This window comes from Augochlora pura, chromosome 2, assembly GCF_028453695.1.
Source record: "Augochlora pura isolate Apur16 chromosome 2, APUR_v2.2.1, whole genome shotgun sequence".
Lineage (NCBI taxonomy): Eukaryota > Metazoa > Arthropoda > Insecta > Hymenoptera > Halictidae > Augochlora > Augochlora pura.
In genome coordinates, this window is record NC_135773.1 from 25,370,719 (window position 1) to 25,388,557 (window position 17,839).

The 17,839-nt window shown below is 37.2% G+C and overlaps 1 protein-coding gene across 1 annotated transcript in view; it reads right to left on the minus strand.

Moving 5' to 3' along the window:
• Positions 1–17,839, minus strand: part of LOC144474669 (trace amine-associated receptor 8c) — a 60,944-nt gene that overhangs the window by 25,202 nt on the left and 17,903 nt on the right. The window contains exons 2-3 of the mRNA XM_078189792.1: positions 6,814–7,396; positions 1,874–1,999 (exon numbers count right to left, since the gene is read on the minus strand). Coding sequence (XP_078045918.1) covers positions 1,874–1,999; positions 6,814–7,029 — 342 coding nt within the window. The 5' untranslated portion in view covers positions 7,030–7,396. The remainder of the gene's footprint in view (positions 1–1,873; positions 2,000–6,813; positions 7,397–17,839) is intronic.

Consider the following 17,839-nt stretch of genomic DNA (forward strand, 5'->3'; position numbering starts at 1 on the left):
GTAAGAAGACATTAGGGGTTATTAACAGGGTATTATTAGAAACCTCATTCCCGTGTCAGACTCGTGAAAGCATGACGAGGGGTTAAATCGTTGCTCTATAATATCTTTTCCCCCGAGTTCTTCGCGAGTAGCTGTTTTTTTCTTCTCCGTGTTAAGCCGCTATAGAGAGCAGGAAGTAGGAGAGAAAAGAGCATCCCCAACCCCTCTTGAGTGAAGTGGGTAGTCCCAAATCAAATGCGGTACGCCAAAGGCGACAACATGATTTTCGATAAATCCGTGTCGCTCGTATATTAGAAATAGCGCACGCGAAAAAAGGAAGTGCGAGCTAAGAAAGGTTCGAGGATAGTATTATACGCTTAAGATGGTCGCCATGGTAACCGTTGGCGTACAGCCAGGAAAAAGCCCTGATAATCTAGAGAGGCCAGGATCGACCTGACCTCGTTTCAAACGATCCTTGAGACAGTCACGAAAGACTTTAACCGAGGATTTTCGACACAAACGAACTTACTGTATCATGTTGCGAGGTAATTTATAATTCTCGGACCTTTCGGGGCCATTTTCTCGGCGAATCGGACAGACAGTAACCTTTGTCCAGTCGCGATAAGAAAGCCTAGACTCGGTAAAACGCGTTTGTCCATCGTGGATGTTAAAATGGTGCAGAATTAACAATTAATATACCGAAGGCGTTTACGCGCAAATATTCATGTGTATGCTTAAATTCTCGGTAACTGGAAAATAGATTAATCTTTCCTGTTCAATATTTTCTGGAAAATAGAAGAAGACTAAATTGTTTATTTAGTGACAATTGGGCACTATACAAAAATTATAAAGAAAAGTTTCCTTCGTCAACTAAAAATGATTCATTGCAGAAAGACAATAAATGGAAGTAAAAAAATACGATAAATAGACTTGACAATTGTACATAATTAGAGATAAGGAAATGATATTAAATGAGACTATCTAAAAGGAATCAAAGCATTCGCCGTGGAGATTCCGCCGGTCTATCCACGGTTGCGGTTGTAGGCAGGCGTTCGAGGATGGCAAGTTATCCCACAGACAGATACATTGTCATTAGCAGAGACGGCTCTCGTCAGTTTGGCTTAAACCGAGATCGAACGACCTCGTGAGAATCACTCATTACAAATTCGAGTACAGCCCCCAGTGCACTCTAGCGTGTCCCGGCGAGTCTCTGTTATCAACAACACTTCCGCCAAATACGTATAACTCTCTCGGTATTAACTATTAGGTCTACTGGAAAGTTCTGGCCGCAGTCGATAGCAGCTAGTATTAAAGCTGAACGTCGCATACACACCGTATTGTGCGAGACAGGTACAGCGGATGGAAAAAGTATTACTGCGCTCTGTTGATTTGTGCGGTAACTGTGTATCAAGCAGCGTTAGAAGAAAAACAATGCATTGCCAATATTGATTTATCCTTTCGTTTCATACCGTTATTTTTATATTCTACATTTAATTGTAATCAATATTTATCATGAAAATGTATAACTCGTTGCCTCTAATAAAAATTCAATGTGATTCATTTTAACGATCACATATATTTCACATAAATTGTTTATATAATCCATATATTTGTAAATGCGATTTTATAATGATAACGTGAAATGTAGACTAAATCTACTAATTGTGCAATTTAAAAATGTTATCCATTAGAAACTATACATGTTATGTACAATTGTATAGACCTTATTTAGAGATTTTACTAACTCACGATAATAAAAACAATATGTGAATATAATCGTTCTGAAATCGTACTTCTGAGTTATTGAAAACCAACACAGAAAACGCGGATAATGGAACAGTATATGAAACACATGGAGATACGTGTAAGAAATGATTACTGTATGCAATGTTACCTGAATTTGGCAGACAACTTCACCGTAGGGCCAGCATCCGTAAACAGCTGGCAGGAAACCGAAAGGAGTAACCAGCAGTCCAATGGCCAAGTCATTACTTGCCAGACTTGTCAGCAAATATCTCGGCTGCAATAAAGGTGAAGAGAACCTGTTGATCATTTAGATAACATTGGTGGCATGTTATTTGTCTTGTGAAACGAGTTTAGAGTCGGACTTCCCTGAATATGAACCGTGTACGAATACGATTAGCTCACGCTTCCCGGGACCTTCGTGAAAGTAATTAAAGTCTTATTAAGGACTCAATTAACCCTTTGACTGTGATGCACTCTCGGATAGACCCGTCGATAAAGAAAGAAAACTCGATATCGATAATGGATAACAAGTTTCGTTTGATAAACGCGATGTTCAATGCTCCACGGCGGACCGTTTCGACGAAACTGGAACCGAGTACGGTCAGGATTATTTATAATTTTATGTGGCAATTTGTCTAACAGATCTTTCAATGCGGACCTTCTAGACGCGTCAGTTTTATTATAGACGATGATGAAATATGTGCAAATTTAAATTAAAAAGTTGAAGGAAACAAAAATGTCATTTTAGTTTCAAAATGAAAGTAGCGAAAGATTTGAAAGTACAAATGCGACGGATCAAAATTTATAATAACCATTCTGCGAAATTATTGTTCCAGGCATATTTGAGACTTTAAGAAAACAAGAATACTAAATAGTTGAATGAAGTTTTTAGGCTCCAAAAATGTTTAAGTAGCATTACAAATAAAATCCGAACAAATTTTCAGCTGTTCAAAGAAATTTTTCGACAAGGCACCGTCATTTCTTACTGGATAAGCAAACTTGATAATCGTGGCATTTCACTGTGCACGAACACTCGTGCATACAGCAATCCGGCCAAATGGTGTGAAACGGACAGCTCCTGATAAAGCAGCGAAGAACGTGTTAAATTGACAAGAAACCCGAACGGTGGGTTGGAGAGTGCGAAAGAGTGTGAGAAGCAAATGCAATAAAATGAAATTGCTGACGAAGAAAACGAAAGGAAGACCGTGCAAAGGAACCTCGGGGAAAGTGGTAAAGCCATAAAGAGTGAAAGTACCGGGGTTGCTAAAGGTTTGGTCGATAAACGTACACCGAAGTTTGCGTGGCTCGCACGAGTCTTGGGGGAGAAACATGGGAAAGGGGGGAAGTGTTATGGAGAAAGTTGAGAAAAGTCACGGAGTGGAAGAAAAAAAAGAGATCCTGAAGAAACGCGACGAAGGTACGAGGGACATTGCTGAGATACGGTAACGCGGGCTTGATCGTCGAATGTTTACCGTGGAAGAGCGAAGAAAAATTGAAATTGAAAATTCGTTGATGGGGAAGACGAACGGGTGACAGCAGTGCCGCGACTACCACTCGACAATTACTAAATTCTATCATAAATAATGCATGTCACGTTAAATCCACTATTTACGATTAAATTATAATTATTTTTCTTTAACATATGAAATTATGAACAAGTGAAATTGATGTACTGAAATAGAAATTATTCATATCTTGACCCAATGTTTACAGCGTGAGGCTGACTATTACAATCATTTTGATCGCAATTTTTAGGTTATAATTAGAATTTTATAAGACCACGGGGATTCGTTTGGTTCGTTCCGATAACTAACCACTTGTTGCAATCTTTTCTCGAATAATTCATGCTAATGGAAATTTGCAATAACATATACGATGCACGAATGGAACGAATGGTCGCTATTTTATGAAAATAAAATACATTCTAGAGCTCCAGAATGCTAACAAATCTGTTCGAATTATTTGTTACCGTTTTTCGACTAAATTGCAACACATAAATTTTCGGTTGCACCATAATCTATGGCTTGTTCAACAAGTTGGTCGAGCAGCTGTGAATAAACGCACATAATGACTATTTAAGTGGAACAGGGTTGGATTAGTCGGACGGAACAAATAGCTGAGGTTGCTGTATCTAAAGCCTACTTAACGCGCTGATGTTTTCTTTACCCACACCGACACGTTCTATAAATCGACTAGAACCATATATGTATGTAGACTGTTTCCCAGGTTACGGACCGTTTGCACGTACCATTGCCAACCGAGTGGCGGCGCAATGAACGTTGCATAATTGCTAACAAAATAATGGCTTTACTGCCATTCAATTCGCACGTGCTCAAAATAAAAACTACTTTTCCATTGAAACTAGGACTAGGCATTTAAATAAAAATTTGAATATTGATTTCGATGATCTTTAAATATGCTGCCGTAATAATTATTTTGAATAACTTTTTCCTAGGCGTGATACAAACACGTAATATAATTGTTCGCTAGTTTCTGAAATGGTTCAGGAAGAACCATTGTTAAAGTTGGGTACCGAGTACACTTCGTTCTGACAGGATCTTCCACGGGAAAGTACGGAGAAACAACTTTTGGCAAATCTTCAGAATAAGAGCATGTTTCGTTTTTTTATCGCGTTGAAGTTGAAGTATGTTGTCAGGCTCAATATTCTGAAATAATATCCGGATGTAATCCAAATCTAAGCCCAGATTTTATTGAGTTCAGAAGAAAGTTCGTAGCGTTATTATATTTTCTTTTATTTTACAAAGATTTGTAGCCGTTTGCGAAGGTCTATAATTTTCATTCGATAGAACTGTTTCTCCTCTTGTTAATTTCACTAATACCATTTTCCGATTCGTTTCCTTCAGAGAAACGTACATTTCTCAAAAAGTTGCGCTAGAATAAATTAATTATTAAATAAATTAAACTACACGTGACTTTAGATATATCATGTAATTCAACGTTTTGAATTGCTTTGGCTTGTAATATTTATATTGTAATAAGAAACACATAACACGAAGGCTGCGTCGTTTTCTATTGCGTGTGCTAATCAATCTACGTGTGCGTGTATTAATAGATAGATATATGCAGACAGGATAAACCCGACGTACGAGTGGGCCACTTTTCAGGATCAAAATTGTGTTTTGGAAATGACATTCGCCGTCTGTGCTTGAAATCCCGTCGGTTGAGTTTTGATATGTCCTCGTCGACTTTCATGAGCGGACAGGTTTAATCGTACAACCTGACGCCCGTTCATTTTCGTAGCTTGCAAATGCTAGTTCTTAATTTGTCCGAAATGGGCAACAATTTGCTACGCGAGTGTAATCCTCAACGTACAGATCTCTGTAAAAATAACCACTGCTTCAACACGTTTGGAACTACTACGTGGAAGTCAAGCTGTTGTTTATTTTATTTAAACAATTCATCGTTAGGCGAATATAGTAAACTTGATAAAATAAAAGATTTAATGTTGTAAGTAGACAAAAACATCTACTCTAAATGTCAATTTATACAATTCTTGTTTTCTTAAATAAATTGAACTGGGTTTTAAACGTTAATTAAAGGCTATTAGCGACCTTCTAGTTTTAGACCTTATATTTTGTTTATTAAACCAGTTTCTCTCAGAAATTTTAATAGGTCCTCGACTTTGTTGCTGTTTCTGTTATCCTTGAGCAGTGGGTTTAGTTTGTGTTCGGTGCTCAGAGAATTGTATTTTCGGCAGTTTGAGATTAGCTTGGTCCGTAAACAATAATTTATCAACCCTGAAACGATCCTAAAAGGTTCGCCGAGCGTTGGTTGACCCCTTGTACAGGATCATCGACCCCATTCGGAACCCGTGACCTAGATCAATCATTCCGAACGGTATGGTAAAGCCGCCGGGTGGTCATAGTTTCGATTACATCCGTAAATATGCATCCTGCATGGTAAATCTAGCGTCCGTCCTCAATCACTGGACGGATCCCGACCGAACTGCCACGCGCACACTTAGATTGATAGATTGTCACACATATGGCCAACCGAACTCAAATTTCAATTTGTCCACGTGTTTTGCTTGTTTGCAAGTTTCAAACAAAAATCGGAAAGTTGATGAAAAATGTATAAAAAAGAATATACTTCGAATCAAAACTGCTCAACTAACTCGTAAACTACGATGTTTATGTTTATGTATTTATGATAGATATAAGAATTATATAAAAATGTGTATATTATTATAATTTTGTGTTATTCTCATTATGCTTTTATCGCAAGATATTTTTTAGTTATAAAATGAAACTTCTACTTTATTTTGATTTTTAGAAAATAATCTATAACTTAATGTAATCGATAATCATTGTATATTTTTTTTTAATTTAACGATTCAGGATATGCCACTTTGTGGTTCGTAATTGGAATAGAAGGAGCAACCGTGAGATTCAGAGTCTACGTATCAGAATAAGTAGAATAAACATATACTATTCCCGTGAGACGTTTACAACCTCGTCGCGGCGTACCGCGAGTTTATCCAACGTCGGCGGCACACTTTTCATTCAAAGTGCGATAAAACGACGACGAAAAATCGTACATCAACTTTTTCTAGGCTATTGTAAAGGAAAAGCCTTCCCTGTACGAAGTCAGCGAACCGCGGCAAATATTTCTTGCGTTCTGTAGACGGGATTGAATTTTCTGAAGCTAATATTCACTCGAAACGAAAACAACCTTCGATTTCTCGCTTCATTGTTTTCTTAATCGAGTCCGTAGAGTTTCGAATAATTGAGGGGGTTAGTTTAGAAATATTATATATATTATATTTGCTAGATCGACGAAAGTTGTTTTCAGACATACGCATTTAACACTAGGTTTACGAGGCGCGTCAATTTCAATCAAAATCGATTATCTTCCACGTCTTCGAGTTTAATTTTTATTTTTTAAATTTTCTATATGGTTTCTGTAAAATGGAATACAAAATATCTTCGAGTGCAAAGGGTTAAAATTTTAGCTGCATGTCTGGAGTCTGGAAGCAGTTCCAGCGTCACGAAACATACAAAATTGGAAGTATGTTTTCGAGATATCGAGCTGTAAGTATTCGAAGAAACGTCTCTTTAACTCACTAACCTGTGCATGAATATATTTGCTGTATCGTCTGCTGTTAATGACGCAAATCACCAGGAGGTTTGCGCAAAGGATGCCGAGGCTCAGGGAAAGTATTAACGTAGCTCGCAGCAGTTCCCCTAATCCTGGCGCGGTCCAAGCGGGCTCGGACGTGTCTCTCCGCCAGCAGCTGCTGTTGCTCAGAGCAGGTGCGAGCATGATCGTCTGCTTGTGCTCCATTTTCCCTTTGAGTGTCGTTTCTAATATTTAAAATTACTTTCAATCTCCAAGCCCAGACGAGACGCTCCTGTCTCGTGCGAGGCTGGTCTGACGCATGTGTTCCTCGATAGATTTTCATCCCTGCTATACCATCGGTCTTGCTGGTCTCGCTTTTTCATAATTCGGTACTATCGCCACGGTCCTCGTCATTGTCACAGACCCCGGGATGCTTTTCCGTGATCACTTTCCCGTCGACCGTCGCGCGTCGCGCGAACGCTCAAGGATTCTCTGTTTCCGGACGATCGGGCAGGCGATTGTGACAATAATGCTGGCGGTTTGAGTGGCGCATGACGTCAAGGCACGGCTTCTTATGTTTCAGTGGGGACACCTGAAACGGAAAATTGTTTGCGACGTGAAAATATTTGCGGAGCTGAGCTTGACGGACAGTTGTCGATATATCGTGTTACTCGCGGAATTTTATGTCTATCGGAAAAAAAATTCGCTACGTTCTTTTAAAGAAGTTTACCCGGAGTCGTACCACGAGAAGTTCATTTATTTGCAATGATTTTTATTATTTTATGTATTTACATCGTCTCTTGTTTGAAAAGCGTCCAACGAGATCTTGGCAACCGATGTCGAACGTATTATTTCGAAATAATAACGTGCTAGAAATAATCTTCCGTAAAGAGAGCAAAGACTTTTTAATGATGCCCCGAAGGGGTCACTAATTTACTCTGTGTTTCTCTATTTGAAGTTTTTTGTGGCATTCGTTGGAACGGTATAGTGTACTGTATTATGAGACTGTGTTTCGCACAATCTCTTCAATTTATTGACCTTAAATACACTGAACACCTTATATTTATGTATTCGTATACATCAATATTTAATAGCATATATAATTAAATTGTTAAGCTTAGACAAATAGACAAGCTTTCAACGATACTCGTTTCTAAGATTGTGTCTGCAACGAAATAATACCAAAGTACAAACGTAAGTAGTAAATCGAGTTATTTTAACGGGTTTACAAAGTGCCGTGCAACTGCTGCTACTACAAGGAATTAATTGAGCCACGTGTTCAACTGCTACGGCTGCTTGGGTCGCGTACATATACTACGTGCTTAGAATATTTTTATTGTCAAAATTAATTGTTATGCGCAGCGGTCGCCGGACGTTACTGTAATTTTATTGTAATAGCTCTGCAAAAAGTCTGCCGGGTGTGAAATTTCACTGCGACATTGCCGTTTCATTCCTAATTGAAAGAATAGGATGCTTTCGTGAACATTTTCGAAGAAGCCAGCCATTAATTAACATTTCACTACAAGGAAATTGTGATACAATTTTGTAGTAATGTAGTTAGTAAAAATAATGTTAAGAAATACTAAAATCGTTACATAATGAATAATTCTCGCGTGAAAGAATGTATTCCATATCGATCGCGGCAGTAGATTTAATGTAAAACGCGACTAATTTTTACAAAAATGTTTATATTACATGTTATATTATATTATTATATTATATGTTTATATTAGTATTTTTATAGCGCAGTAGACAAATACATTTTATAATTAGCATACTTGGTGAACAAAAATTTGCAAAATCTTCTTTACACAAATGGCCGACGCTTTAATTGCTACGGGTTGTAAAAGATCTTTCATAAATATCTGAATGATAAATTCACAATGTTGAATCGTTTAAAATGAAGATATGAAAATTGAGAATTCCGAACCGGTTACGATACTCAGTATACACGGGCGAAGAAAAATCGATGGCAAGGGTTGAATAACGAGGACGTACGTAGTTAACGAGCGGGAACGAATCTTGGCGGTCGTAGGTTTCGTTATAATTAAAAGGGGGCCGTTCTTCCGCGAGTCGCCTCCGGACATTCATTTTGTTTCATTTCACTTTTCTAAAATTCTCTTTTCAACCCCGCAATAATGCTTTCAGAAACATTTTAAAGGCGTCAGAGAAGTTGAAGGAGTCCCTTTATTCAGCAATTTCCCTATTTTGTCCACTATCTGATTATAAAGTGATTATCGCTTTCGACGTTGGTTTCCTCATTATTCGGAAGGAAGGTGAAATATTTTGCTGAACGAATTAAAGATATCATCTACCGCGGAGACTACTCCGAAGCAGCCCCGTTAATTCATCGATTGTGTCGCCCGATTACTTTTATGTCGTTTCTGCGTAATTATAGTCCAAGCAAAAAATAGATTGACGAATTCATTAGCGAAGTAAATCGGCAAATATTAACAACTGATCCGAGAATTTCATTCAACTGTATTTTTATACATCTTATCATATTCAAATATAATTTATGAGTGATTAATTAATTATAAAATTACAAGGGAAGCGTAATTTTTAATGTTCTATAGGAATAGATGAAGCTATCTAAAATGTACTAGCTTATTTGAAAAATAGGGTTGCATGTAAATAACGTAATAGCGTCGATGATATTAAATATGTTTCTCACTTGAAACATGAAGAGTTGTTTCTTTAGTCCTTCGATACGAAAAAGGATCGATAAAAGAGCGTATGTCTGAAGCGTTTTTACGAGAATTACTTCCCCCGAAAGTTTCATTATACCGCTTCGCTGTGTTTGCTTGTAAGTGGCAAAACCTCTAAGGTAAAGGTTAAAGTAGGATACACTTACTTAGCTGCTACTCTACCGTTCCGTCATAAGATGAATTTTTTAGCAGCCGCTTGGAAGGTTTGTACCAAGCACACCTGAGCTCCAGTCTCTCGTACACACTTCCATACAGCTGACAATTTTTCTTCACAATCAAGGCTGCTATATATAGCGACGGAGGAATACGATTCACAGTTTCTTATCGCGTACGAAAAGTTGAGGGTGGAGAAAAGTCACGGCGCGGCAGGTCTTCTCCCCCAATGACCCAAGAGGATGAGTTCGGTCGTTGACGCTCGACTACCGTTTCCACCTCCCTCCGCAGGAAACGTGGGTGCATATGCACTCGCCACCGAAAATCAAACCCCGCCGAAGAGAGTATCAACAAATCTACGGATCGTTCAGTTCGCCCACAATTAGCTTAGAATGGTAAGCTAACTTTTAAAAATGTGTAGAACGAACTTGTATAGTTTATGATATATATACTTATATTATACCTTATAATACACAGCTGATTTCGACTAACTTCCAAATTCTCGTGTCGTCGCATCTCGAGAGTGTACGACTTTTGTAGACTTTTTTACCAAATGCGTTCACGGTTTTTGTCTGCGTCGCTGGTGTGCGCCCAGCCGGAAAACACCATGTCAGTGCAGCAACCGCTGATTAGGTACTAGGTAAAACCTCCACGGTATCGAATTAGAATCCGTCCATGCGAATGCGGAACCATAGATTAATTTTAAACTATAATTAGATTAACTTACTCGAAAATTAATTAAAATAATTCACGGAATTCTCGTTATTCCAAATGAATCCTTTTGTTATAATTACTACATTTTTGTCTATTCGACATGTATAAGTAACTATCTGAAGGAGTATTTTAAAAACTAAATTAATAAAATTGTTAAGTAACGTGAACAATTCTATATATCACAAATAATATACAATGTACACAAGTGTCAAGAAGCTCCGTCATAAGAAGGTTCATATTTTTACAAGGATTATTGTTAAAAATAATATATGTACGCGGGACTGTATTTAAATCTCGCCCGGCCATGCATCATTTTAAACATTCAAAAATATTTATCACTGCTTTCGTAAACGTATTACGTCGTGAATGGATGGAAACTTCAATGACGATATTTCCAAAGAGATTCTCCTAAGACTCTGACTTCGATTTACGAAGGTTCGAACGAAATAAATACGCGTTTGAAAATATCTATTTTCGCTCAATGTGGAATACGTGACACACTCTGTACCGTCTATCGGTCCACCGGATAATCAGTATTCACTATTACTCGTCACATTTTTCGTGTCATATGCATTTATGCATTTATGATAATAAGGAGAGAGAGCGGAATATAAAACAGTAAAAACTTTCGAAAAATTTAACGGCACGATGAATTATCCAAATATGAAATGCGTGCCTAATGCGAAATATTATAATATTAGAAAAATCTAACGTCTTCTACTGGCGACGAATACAATTCCATATTATCCTATACCATAAACGCTATGTATAATGTGTATATGTATGGGGAGGTGGGGGAGACTTCGGTATAAAGAGTAGCGTAAAATTTGTTACAAAACCGTGATGTTTCAACATTTATAAAGCCATTGCGGACAAGGAAAGTGTGCGCGTAAAAACGATATTATCGCAGAGTTTACGATAAACAATTAGTTAAGTATAACGCAGTTCCAACTTCTTAAAATGAATAGAGAAAGAAATACAGTTTCATTTAACCTCTGGCGATTGCTTCGGAAACTGGCGACTAATTTAATTTGGTAGCTATTCAGTTGGGTGTAGCGAGGAAATCACGAAGTTCAGAACAAAAGCCTTTGAACATATGCTCGAGAGAAATGGGTACATATGAGCTTAAACGTTCCTAATCGTTGGCTATTGTGTAATTGTTAGAAACGTGCGTTGTCCGAGGGGTGAGAACGTGCGACGGAGATTTGCGAGGCTCTACGTGTCCCCCCCCCCCCCGCAAATCGGCAGCAGATCACCCTAAAACTCTGTCTCCTCGACCGAGGCCGTCTTTGACAACGTGCGAGTCAATTAACCGCGACTCACGCGACAGGTGTAAGCACCTTGACTCGCGGTATGGGGCTACCGCTAACCAGTACGATGGTCTAACCTCATCAATCAGTAGCAGAGCGGCGCAGAGCGAATCGGATACCCTCGGTGCTTGAAAACGCCGGGGACTGGGCAGGCACTCGTGCAGCCACTTTACCAACCTACCCGTGCTACCATTTAGGGAATAGTTTTCCCATCGTGAGGTCCACCGGCCACACTTCCGGTTAAGTTATCTTCAATTCTTGGCTCCGATAGATCGGCTCAGGTACTTCGGACTAGTCAACTACAGTACTGCAGCGCGGCCTCGCGAGATGTATCACGGTAATGGAGCGGGAAGTTCAATTAGGTCGTTTGTCGTGCACTTATGCAAAATCAAGGATCGACTACTTGGCATTCAGACGGTAAACTCATAAACAATCTATGTTATTTCTATTGAAATTTGTATGGTGAGGGAAATTTCTCACTTGAATTTTTTCTCACTTATCGATGTTATTTCAATTTAGACAGAATTTTTCGATGGAGTTGTATGATACAGTTATACTGATTTTTTTTTTAAAGAGAGATCTATTAACCTACATTTTAAATAAGAAATGCCTTCACAAAAGTTAATATAGTACAATTTTTATTTTTCCTGTATGGTACAATTTTTTGCAATTACAATATGTACTGCATAATAGACGTTTACTATAAAACACTCGTCATGTTTAGTTAATCTTAAAAGTTAAATAATACCTGACACGTAGGGCGAAACTATTTAAAAGAAAAACACAAGACAATCATTGAAAGAGATAAGAAGAATTTAACTGGAAAAAGATGTGACGCGAAGTCAGATTTCACGCTTGAATAAAAATAATGGTAAAATAGGTCGAAAGGAGGCGAGGATTTACCTTAAAATGATTTGACTGCGTGAGAAACTTGCAGAACGGGGGGAGGGGGAGGGAACAACTCCCAAGCATCTCGCGAACTGTAAAAGTTAAGTCATAATGGTACCGAATACGCTCTGCTAGGTGAGCTAAGTTTTCTTTTTGAAAAATTTACAACTACTTCTGCTTTCGCCTGGAAAAATTTGTCCGCAGGAGAAAGTAGAACGCGCGATGAGATAATGGCTTAAAATGCACCTCTCCTCCTCATCCTTTAAAAGGACGTTCTTTCTCGGCGAAGTGTTCGAACGTCGGACCTAGAAGGCAACTCGTAAAATCAGGTCAGGAGTAGCAGCGATAAACGAAATAATAACCGAGCACATACCTGCTATTTACTTATCACGTTTCTTCGCTCGTGTATTTCAAGAAAATGTTTCAAATCAAAAATACGTCCGCGACGTTTTTAATTTATTTTTATATTGAGAAATCGTTCAATCGACGATAAGAAGGAACATTTCTTATAGGATTTAACAAATTTTATTTACTGAAATTTGTTAGTAAATAAGTCAGTAATAATTCAAGATTTATATATTGTAGATAAAGAATTGGCGATATATTTTCAATTATTATAACTTTATGAAAAAGAACATAAAAAGGATTTTCTCGTATAAAATATTATCGTAAATGTGAAATATAAAAAGAAGCAAATATTTATTTTCTTTCGTTGCAAATTTGTCTGGTGTAATATTTAATTTTGTTTAATTTCATGGATTTTATTCTTGAATCAGAAGATACGTAACATTGCAATAGTTTGAATATTATTGTACGCAGAAATGCGTGTAAACTGATATACTTAACAATTTTCCCTTCCTCTGGCCACTTTGTTTCACTCGTACGATAATAACTGTACAATGCAGTGCTGCGCGCTGTACGTACTCTATTGAAATTCTGATTCAGGTCGACATGCATAATTTTTGAAAAAGTCACGCACAAATCGTTGCACAATATTATACCTGTCTACTAGGAGAAATGTACGAGCGCATATTAAATACTTGCTCTACTGAGAGAATGCATTTTTCGGTACATAAATTTGTCATCATATATCAGCTACACGCATTGCGATTCTCGCGATCGCAAGTGTCGGCGCGTACGCCGCACAAAAGATTTTTTAGTCTGCTTCACAAATGTTTTCCACCTTGGAAATTCAAGTTACAAGGAAAGTTTTACAAGATTCGCGAACTGTGAAACTAAATACGCGAAATATAATGTATGGTCCATAATTAGATTGAATATAAATTGCTTAAAGAGTTTAGAGATAATATCGTGTTAACCTAAACTTATTAAAATTATTAAAATTATTAAATAATTTCAAACGTCCGAGCTTGATGTTCTACAAAGTTATAGCTATGAATCGCAGATATTCGTGCAGTTCGGTATGATAATGGAGAAATTCTATAATGATATTAAAAAGTGTAATCGTATTACTTGAAAATTATATTAATGTAATGTTCAAGTTACATTTGAAAGAATTCATCTTCGGTCTACGTATACGTACATTCAGGCTTGAACAGATTTAAGCGACGTTCAGTGTTATCGGACACACCTTCGCTCGAACTAACCCGTTGCTTCCAACTACTGTTACGCTCTTGTTCTCCCCGGTATTATGTGGTGTGACATGTGAAAATTTGAGCCGCGAACTACAGAACACCCTGAATAGAGAATTCTATCCCCCGTATCCGCATCAATTTGAATTGATAACATGATTATAGAGAGCAGTGGGCATTACTGTGTCAATACGATCATTGGATGGTGGTGGTTCGCTTCTACCTTGTTATCCTTCACGTATTGCCAACTAGCACCATATTACAGTCGTATCGGTGATACAATTACAGCGAGCTCGCCAAGAGCGATTATATAATGACAGAATATTCTGTTTTCATGAACTGACCATCAACGCCGTCTGATTTACTAAGAAATTTCGACAATTTCAATTATATCGTTTTGACATGGCTTCCAACCAATCGAGCGATGATGCATGGTTTCAGGCGCATCCCAATTTATTCATCGAACATCTCTAGATATTCGTCAAAATAAACAAGCGAATGCAGTAAAATATAATAATAAGATAAACGTAGTAAAATAAACAGATGAAGTAATTATAATCTTGCACGTAACAAGTAATAAGTATTGATAAAATATTATTTGATCAAAAATCGCAAAAACCTCAGCAAAGTACATATGGAAAATATGATTGCATTATTTTATCATGATGAAGTGCTGCTACGAATCGAACATGCACCTCATAATATTGACAGAGGATTTGTAAAAGGGAAGTCCGATGCATGCTCGCCCAATTGAACCGAATTCCACAGTTTCTTTACAGAAATTTAATTACGCGAGTAAAGGTACGTTTCACGAAATACCGTCGAACAAAATGCTGAAATGACTAAATTGCAGATATTTACACCCGTCGGGTTAATGGTTAAAATGTCACAAACCGAATGCGATCATCGATCCATCATTCGACGCATTTATCAAGAAATTTTATTTACGCTGTGATAAACCCCGGTTTTCATCATTTTAATTATCGGAGAAATCGAGTTACCTAGTTTTGTTTTAATTTCGTCGGATAAAGCGTGTGTGAAAATTCTTTAAAAATTTGAAACACGGTAACTATCGATAATCTTCTAATAATCTAATATTCAGTCCATTGTAAAAATTTAAGATTGTCGATAGTACTGTATAGCAATGATTTCTTTTACCCTTGTGAAAGAATGTTCTATAACATTTGTCACGCAATGTTCATAACGAAAATATTCTGTTAGATCAGCTGTTAATATAACTATTATACATTATAATATTTGTACACAACCATATTTGTATATAACCATTATGTACACCGTTAATATGAACAACAAATAGTGATTAGTCATTTCTCAGGGCGAGTACGCGCACGCAGAGTTAACAAATATTAAACTTAACACCTTCCATTGACAAGAATCACAAATTAATATTGGCACAGTACGTCCCTTAAATAAATATTTGAATTACTTGGAAAGTTTCATCTGAGCCGGGACACGGATGTTTTGACAGTGCCTGTTTCCAAAAAAGATTAAGAACCACTGGTTCGGATAATCTCTTGAATCGTATTTCACGCGCTTATTCTCGATCTCTCGCACTTTCCACGGCAAAACATTAAGTGCAGTAGAATCGCGTATCGTTTCGCGCACCTGCGCTAGGCGCATCTAAATTAAAAACTTTGACGAAAATATCCGAATGGGTAAAATCGCTGAAGTTTGCAAGTTATACGAGCATAGCGGAGAACAGGCGAAGAGTTTTTCAACCTTTGTTGTTTGTGCCCGCGCCCATTTTGACTTTGCTCTTCAAAGTTTTAATTTATCGTGTTCGCTGGTAGTGTTTGTTTCGTTAATAACCATCGCGGTTATAAAATTCTACCGAATAGAATGCATCCATTTCTAAAACGGAAAATTATCAGGGATGTCCATAAGTAATGTCGTTTTTCTCGTACTTGTACGAAACTCTTGTTTCTAACATTTAATACAAATTAATTTCGTAATAAATACACTAAATATTCATGAAATTAATTAGATAAAGGATTATATATTATTATATATTTTATACATGTATTATTATGTATTATATATATTTTATATATTACATATATTATTACATCTAATATATGTTTATTATTTTATATTATTCATTACGCAATAATAAATCACATCCATGAGCAAGATAATGTTTATTCAACCTAAAAGAATACAACATTACTTCTGCCTACCCTGAATTCAATTTAATCAGTATCTTAATATTTCAAGCATAATAATAACAATGACGGGAAACTGGTGAACAACATCCTAAGCATTACTTACTCTCAAAGTCGTGAAAAACATCCACTTTCCGAGGACGCTGAGCGGAGTTTGCTTCAGAAGATTACGCTGATCGATGGTATGTTTATAAATGATACTAGATACGACGCGACGGCGGCTAGCGTGTCTCTCAGAATGTACATTGGAATAAGTTTACGAAGTTAAACAGAAAAGGTACGAAGAAAATGATTTTCTGACGTGATGATGACGTTCCATCTTCTTCCGCGTGTAGGACGAAATGGAGTGCAACTATTTACACACGTCGTAGACACACGTATCAGCAACGTCTTTGTCCTCCCCCGTCATCGTCTTTAGCACATATTCGTGAGCTGAATCTGAACGGTTCTGTCGATTCAGGGCACAAACGCCCAAAGGAAATATTATATATTTAACGACACGAACGTCTTACTTTAGCAAACATTTGCTCTCTTTTGACTATGCACAATCCTACTTTTTCTATGTATACGATCGATTGCGATATCATTTTGTTACTTATTTATAATTGCAAACTTTCAAGACAAAGTTTTCACGCATTTTTCGGGTCTATTTGATCTACTCACATTTGTGAGATTGTAAAAATAATACAGAATAAACTAAATAATAAAAATATTTACAGTCGAATAACCGGTCGAATAACTTTAGCAGCAACAATCATAGATTGAAAAAATATGGGATTTCAATTTCAGCAAATAGAATAAACTTTGCATGTTGGCTAATGTCACTGGCGTTACGCAAATTTCGAACGCGTATTGCAAATTTTACTTAAAAGAAATAAACATTAATCCCATTTTACATGTCTTCGACAATTTCGATACAATGACATAAAACCATGTGACAGTTTGGAGGCAGTCCACTTTAATCGTCACTCGTTTCGTCGATCTGGCATTGACCTCATCAGCAGTCTCGAGTCAGCAATCGATGTCTAAGGTTCCTCTTGCATAAATACGTCCTCTTCGTACACTAAAGTTCACAGTGTTCAATTTCGGTATACAATGGAACCTTTATTATCGGAAATGATAAGGAGATGGGACCGTTCGGATAATAGAATATCCAGAGAAGATAACATCTCTCCTGTTCCCAAACTTTACAAGATCTCCGATCAATTAGCGTAAACGCAGAATAACATTCATCGCAAACAAACGAAAACGTATATTTCGTTTACATCGTTTTCTAGTTGTAATGTCTGTTCCTACTCTTCTTTTATGGTATTTTAAAAACTGATATGGAAGTTCTGACAATAGAGGTTCTACTGTGCTCGAACCATTTTGCAAAATTGAAGTTCGTGTCTCGAGGTAGCGCAACGCCCTTATATTTTTCGAAACAATAGCTGATTTTTGTTTTCATATTTGCAAAATATGTGGAATACTTTCGAACAATCGCAGTG